Source organism: Trachypithecus francoisi, unplaced genomic scaffold (assembly GCF_009764315.1).
Source record: "Trachypithecus francoisi isolate TF-2019V2 unplaced genomic scaffold, Tfra_2.0 Lachesis_group15, whole genome shotgun sequence".
NCBI classification, from domain to species: domain Eukaryota; kingdom Metazoa; phylum Chordata; class Mammalia; order Primates; family Cercopithecidae; genus Trachypithecus; species Trachypithecus francoisi.
The window spans coordinates 96669565-96676759 of record NW_022681460.1 but is presented as its reverse complement, the minus strand read 5'-3'; the positions used below and the strand labels follow the sequence as shown (position 1 = coordinate 96676759).

The following is a 7195-nucleotide window of genomic DNA, read 5'->3' as shown; positions in this document are numbered from 1 at the left end:
ATATTCATGTATTACTTGTGCAGCTAAAAATACCGAGCTATTTTTAAAATGAAACATATTTCAATCCAATTCTCTCTTATAACCTTTAGGGCCAGGTTTGACTTGGCCACAAACCCAGGAGCAGCTGCAGTGGATTGGGACAAAACACGGACATGTCTAGCATAATTATTGCCAAAACGCTTTCAAGAAGCGATGCCAATGTACACCCTAATCTAGGCAAAGATGACAAAAATAATAACATTCATTGCCGGTTCTGGTTTTAATTGATGATTCTTTGGTTGTTACTGAAGATGAGCAATTTTTCCCATGGCATTTTGGCCATCTTCTGGACGTGGTAGGGAGAGGATGCCAATTTTTCCACGTGCTCCTGAGCTGGGAAATGCCCACCTCCCACAGCCTAGGGACCATTTAATTAATGCCTGCCCCACCCCCTCTAGAACCGAACAATAACCAGACGTTCAGTGAACTCCACCTCCACAGAAACCTATACTTTACCCCGCACCCACCGGAGTCATCACTATTTGCTTTACAACAGAAAGAATCCACCAGTCACATGGGCCTGTCAAAGCCAACCCTTCTGGGGTGCACTGGTCTGCATTAATAACACCATAGATCCGCAAGGGCGAGTCTCCAGCTGCGCTATAAGCGTGGATGCCAGGAAGAGATTGGGAGAAGCCCTGCAGGAGCCCTCAGAGACTCCATATACCCCACTCTCTTCCACGTAGGCCTTGGCAGCTTGATGTGAGCTGGTACCTCCTTGACAAGCCTTGCTGTGCCTCATCCACCACCAGTGTTATTAACTCATTACCTTTCATCCATGCGGGCCAGACCACTGCCAGCCCCGGCCATTGGCCCGCACCCTCACCCTCTATGGCTGTCTCACGAGGAAGGTGTTGCAAAAAAGGTTGCACTACAACCCAGTCCTGCTGGGAGAGTCCTTTCCTGCTCTGGGCTCCACTATAAGCTGACAACCCTTCGTGCTTCCTGGAAGATGTGCTGGAGCAGCATCCCTAGGTGTAGAATTTGCTGCCTCTAGCACCCAGAGAGGCCTGCCAGTCATTGTGCTTCTTTCTTTGCCAAAACCCTGTTTCTACAAAAAAACTAATAATAACAAAAATTAGCCAAGCATGGTGGTGTGGCTCTGTAGTCCCAGCTACTTGGAGACTGAGGTGCGAGGATATCTTGAGCCCTGGACAAGGGGGTGGAGGGTACAATGGGTTGTGATTGTGCCCATTGCACTCCAGCCTGGCTGACAAAGTGAGATCTTGTTGTCTCAAAAAAAAAAAAAAAGGAAGAAAGAAAGAAAAAAGAAAAAAAATCTGAAATACCAGTTCAAATGTCCGTAAATAAAGCCTTATTGGGTTACAAGTACACTTTAGCTGTATTCCAATAAGATTACAAGACATGATAATTTGTCTTTTACTTTGGAGTAGATGTACCAGCATTCTCCTGATTCTTAGACTCCTAAAAAAGTTTTTGGGTTTGTTACTTTCTTTTTAGTTGAGACAGGATCTCACTCTGGCACCCAGGCTGGAGTGCAGTGGCATTATCATAACTCATTGCAGCCTCGACTTCCTGGGCTCAAGCAGTCCTCCAACCTCAGTCTCCCAAGTAACTGGGACTATAGGCATGCACCACCACATCCAATTTTTTCTTTCTTTCTTGCCCTCTCTCTCTCTCACTCTCTCTTTCCTTCCTTCCTCCCTCCCTCCTTTCTTTCTTTACTTTCCTTCTTTCTATCTTTCCTCCCTTCCTCCCTTCCTTTCTCCTTTTCTCTCTTTCTCTCTTTCTTTCTTTCTTTTTCTTGAGACAAGGTCTCTTGTGTTGCCCAGTCTAGTCTCGAACTCTCAGTCTCAAGTGATTCTCCTGCTTTGGCCTCTCAAAATCCTGTATGCCAGGATTACAGGCATAAGCCACCATATCCAGCCCTAAAAAAAATGTTTTTTAGGAGTCTAAGAATCTTTTTGTTGTTGTTGTTGTTTTGAGACAGAGTCTCGCCCTTTCGCCCAGGCTGGAGTGCAGTGGCACGATCTCAGCTCACTGCGACCTCCACCTCCCAGGTTCCAATGATTCTCCTGCCTCAGTCTCCCAAGTAGCTGGGATTACAGGTGACCACCACCACGCCTGGCTAATTTTTGTATCTTTTTTTTAGTAGAGACAGGGTTTCTCTATGTTGGCCAGGTTGGTCGCAAACTCCTGACCTCAAATTATTCGCTCACCTTGGCCTCCCAAAGTGTTGGGATTATAGGCGTGAGCCACCAGGCCTGGTCCAGGAATCTATTAAATTTATTATAGTAATAATAGAATGGTAGGAGAAAAATGGTAGGCACCAGAATTTCTCCTGAGTACAGAACTGCGTTTATTTAGGAAAACATCTTGATACTGCACTTGATGCGAGGAGAAGAGCCAAGGGAGCAAAAGAGGTGGCCAAACTGCATATTCAAAAAGAACTGGAATTTGGGAGAGAAGTGAAAGGAGAAGCTAGCTCACAAGGATTTCTGTGATGTGCATCCAAGTATAATTGTCAGAAGGTTAAAAATAACTGTCATCAAATACATGGTGAACATGTATCAAAGACTTATTTAACCCATTAATGAAGGAACCAGCAGAGGGTAATTGGTTCAGAGACAGGAAACCAATGCACACGCTCCACACATTTACACGCACACCCATGCACATACATTTAGTGGGACCAAGAAAGGTGGAATGAATGTCTGAGTTAAATACAAAACTAGTTAGTCATCTACAGAACAATAAAACCTTTAGGCTAATCCACCATCTGCCTTTGTATGGCCCATGAACTAAGAATTTTTTTAAACAGTTGACAAAAGAACAGTATTTTGCAGCACATGAAAATGATACGGTGCCAGGTGTAGTGGCTATGCCTGTAATCCCGGCACTTTGAGCCCAGGAGTTCAAGATCAGCCTGGGCAACATAGCAAAAACATGTCTCTACAGAAAAAAAAAAAAATTAGCCGAGTATGGTGGCATGGCCCTGGAGTTCCAGCTATTTGGAGGCTGAGCTGGAAGGATAGTTTGAGCCCTCCTCTACAAGGAGGTAGGGGCTTCAGTGAGTTGTGATTGTACCACCGCACTCCGCCTGGGTGACAAAGTAAACCTTGTTGTCAAAAAAAAGAAAAAGATAAAAGGAAAGAAATAATATGAAATACCAGTTCCAATGTTCATAAAAAGTCTTACTGGAATACAGCCACACTCATTCATTTATGTGTTTTCTGTGGTTGCTTCCACATTGTAATGAGAGTTGATGGCAACAGAGGTGATATGGCCCACAAAGCCTAAAATATATATTATCTGTCTCCTTACTCAAAAAGTTGCTGGTCTCTGTTCTAGGATAATGACATGTCAATAATCTTTGAGGTTATTGTCTTCTCTACTGGACAGAAATTAGTTGCACCCCTACAGGACAAACTCTTTTGCAACCTCAATTTTCTACAGCTTAACATCTAATGTTATAGAATCTGGGCGCTAATCAATAAAAATCAACATGACATCCTCTAGAGAATCAGAAAACCCTTAGGCAGACAGTTTTTCTAATTTGATTTGGAAGTTACACAGCTATCTTTTACTTTATTCCAAACTTTCAGATAATTGGTCTTCACACTTGAAACCAAAAGATCAGTAATACAGACTCCATGGTCTACAATTTGTGATCTAGAAGGCCACTTCCTCCACAGGACTTCTCTGAATTAAAGATCTGAAAGCCCTTTTAAGAAATTAGAACGTTCTCACTGAGCAGAGACAATCAGGTCTGTTGAAAACCGGAGGGACCGCAGAAAAGGTGGCTTGAAGGTTGAAATGTGTGAGCCTAGATGCATGGTGCCACCCTCACAGGTGGCTAGGGCCAATGGCTGACTGGTGTGGGGTACAAGAGCTCTGTTCTCTTGCCTCAAATCACAATAAATCTGGGGTATAATTTAGACTCTAGAGCTCACCATGGCATCAGGTTGAGGGTAGATTTCCCTTTCTTACTTAACTTATTCCCAGGCTTTCTTGCTTCTCTTCTTTCCATACAAATTTCTCCGGTGAGCCCTCCCTCAATACGTCACATACATCTTTGTCTTAGACTCTGCTTTTAGGAAATGTGAGCTCAGAGAGCAGGAATTCCTGAGCATCTGGGAACCGTACTTGTTAAGTGCTGGTCTGGGGGTTCTGAGTAGATGATAATGACTCTCCATCCCTCTATAAACATGTGTTTATGTTTCCCAAATGTTAAATTCTAACATGTCTATCTCATAAATTCAAAATATCCCCAAGCCCCTTAGACGTTTCTGTATTGATAAGATATAGGAAAGAAGGGAAGCAAAGGTGGGGTGTGCTATGGCACCTTATGGTGACTTCACCCTCATGATCCCATCTTAGAAATATGTGGCTAAAAGATAGAAGGCAGGGGCTAGACACAGGAGAAATATGAACTGGCATAAATATTCCAATGGGATGAAATCCCAACATTAGCACTTGGACTTTGGAGTCCAGCCTGCTGGGAACAAATTGTGAAACTCCCTGGGTGGGCAATGACTCTGTGATGTATTGATAAACCTAAGATCCAGAGTAACCCACAGTTAAACATAAAACCCACCTACCCCAGGGCTGGTGAGGTGGGGGCTGGAGGTGATGGCTAAGGAGTACAGGGCTCTCTATGTGGGAGCATCTCCACAGGCTGCTTGGACCTCCTCACAGCATGGTTGCTAGATTCCAAGAGATAGGAAGTAAATGCTGGGAATCAGTTTCTTTCTTTCTTTCTTTCTCTTTCTTTCTTTCTTTCTTTCTTTCTTTCTTTCTTTCTTTCTTTCTTTGTCTTTCCTTCTTTGTTTCTCCTCTCTTTCTCTCTCTTTCTTTTTTCTTTCTTTCCTTCTTTCTTTCTTTCTCTCTTTCTCTTTCTTCTGTCTCTCTTTTTCTCTTTCTTTCCTCTTTCTCTCTTTCCTTCTCTTCTTTCTCTCTCTTCCTTCCTTCCTTCTTTCCTCTCTTTCTTTCTCTTTCTTTCTCTCTCTCTCTTTCTCTCTCTCTTTCTTTCTTTCTTTCTTTTCTTTCTTTCTTGTACAGGGTCTCACTATGTTGCCCAGGCAGGCCTTGAACTCCTGGCCTCAAGCAATCCTCCCACCTCTGCTTCTCTAAGTGCTGGGACTATAAGCATGGGCTGCTGCATTCCACAGCTGTGAGTTTCCTGAGGTCTGGGCCTGGAAACTAGCATGGAGTCACTTCTGCCATATTCTTCTAGTCAGGTGGTCATAGAACCCAGATTCTAAAGAAGGGAACATAGTCCCCTCTCTCTCTCTCAATGGGAGGTGTGCCAAACAATTTGGGAGCCATGTTTGAAAACAGTCACATGGGATAAACACGGACAAGGAGAAATGAGTGGGTTCTAACAGAGGTCCTGGCTGGGTGCAGTGGCTCATGCCCGTAATCTCAGCATTTTGGGAGGTCAAGGTGGGTGGATCTCTTGTGTCTAGGAGTTCAAGACCAGCCTGGGCAACATAGCAAGACCCCATCTCTACAAAAAATGAAAATAAAAAATTATCCGGGCATGGTGGCATGCATTTGTAGGCTAGCTACTCAGGAGGTCAAGACAGAAAGATCACTTGAGCCCAGGAATTTGAGGCTGCACTGAGCTATGACTGCACCACTTGTACTTCAGCTTGCGTGACAGAGCGAGAGCCCCATCTCTAAATAAATAAATAAAGAGAGGTCCTAATTCAGCTTATCAGTCCCATGTAAACTAGAGAGAAAACAGCAGAAAATGTATAGATGAGACCTCTAGTGATGGTTAATTTTTTGTCAGTTTGGCTAGGCCACAGTATTCGGATATTTTATCAAATACATTTGGATGTTGTTGTGTAGTTTTTACATGAGATTAACCTTTATATCAGTAGATTTTGAGTAAAGCAATTACCTTCCTAGGATGGTTAATTTTATGTTTCAATTTGACTGGACCATAGGGTGCCTGGATATTTGGCCAAATATCATTCAGGGTGTGTGTCTCTGAGATGAAACTCATTTGAATCAGTAGACAGTAAAGCAGATTGCCCTTTCTAATGAGGGTGGCCTCATCCAGTCAACTGAATGCCCAACTAGAACAAAAAGGTTGACCCTTCCCTGAATAAGAGAGAATTCTTCTTGCTTGACAGCTTTGAACTGGAACATCAGCTTTTCTCCTGCCTTTGGACTCAAACTGAAACATCAGTTCTTTCTGGGATGCAAGCCTGCCAACCTTCAGACTGGAACTATACCAGCAGCTCTCCTGGATCTCAAGTCTTCATATTCAGGCAGGAAATATACCATCGGCTTTCCTGGGTCTCCAGCTTGCCCACCCACCCTGCAGATCTTAGGACTTGCCAATCTCCATAATCATGTGAGCCAATTCCTTATAGTAAGTGTATCTCTTCTCTCTCTCTCTCTTTCTCTCTCTCTCTGTGTGTGTGTGTGTGTGTGTGCATCCCACATCCTATTGGTTTGTGGGTGGGCCTTATGTAATCTATTCAAAACCTTAAGAAAAAGACTGATCTCCCCCAAGCAAAAGGGAACTCCACCAACAGACTTTGAACTGCAGCATCAATTCTTCCCTGGGTCTCCTGCCTGCCTACCCTGCAGATTTTGGACTTGCCAGCCCCTCTACCTGAGTGTGTGCCAATTCCTTAAAATAAAAATGTTTAAATATTTATTTATTCATTTATTTAGTGCACATCCTGTTGGTTCTGTTGCTCCAGAGGATCCTGACTAACAGGCCTTTCAATGAGGAGTGACTCTGGCCATTAGTCATCATGGCCTCATCAGTGACTTGTTATCTGGCCAAAGTAGCAGCTCATCTGCGAGAAGAATAAATAGAAAGGGGTGAGCAAAGAGTCAGGCAGAAAGCCCACCCCCCTTAAAGGAGAAGGCTTTAGAGGGTCCAACGCGGGTGATGAGACCCTTCAGACTGCCCTTCAGATTATTCCACCCAACCAGCAACGTCAAGGGCATCATGGACCCAGAGGTCTGTCTCAATGTTGTCCTCCAATGTGACAGCCTGTACAGCCATTGCAAAGTAGGACACAGAATTGCAGGAGGAAGTGGATGTGCTGGGATTCCTTAACCTTGTCTTTGGGGCTGTTGACTGATCAAGGAAAGAGAGAACCTCAGAGCACAGCAGAAGGAGGGCAGGGCTAGGAATCAGAAAGCCCTAGTACTTGCAGGAGTTCCA

General features: G+C 44.0%; 2 protein-coding genes across 2 annotated transcripts in view; one reads left to right on the top strand and one right to left on the bottom strand.

The window, feature by feature from the left end:
• The window catches only part of LOC117097417 (nuclear pore complex-interacting protein family member B13-like), an 8000-nt gene extending 7151 nt beyond the window's left edge, over positions 1–849 (bottom strand). Inside the window, 2 exon segments of the mRNA XM_033235262.1 lie at positions 554–639; positions 809–849. Of these exon segments, the coding sequence (XP_033091153.1) occupies positions 554–639; positions 809–849 (127 nt within the window).
• The window catches only part of CLEC19A (C-type lectin domain containing 19A), a 52124-nt gene extending 45518 nt beyond the window's left edge, over positions 1–6606 (top strand). The window contains exon 6 of the mRNA XM_033235604.1: positions 6144–6606. The gene's annotated coding sequence lies outside the window, so the exon portion shown is untranslated. The remainder of the gene's footprint in view (positions 1–6143) is intronic.
• Positions 6607–7195: the final 589 nt, after the last annotated feature.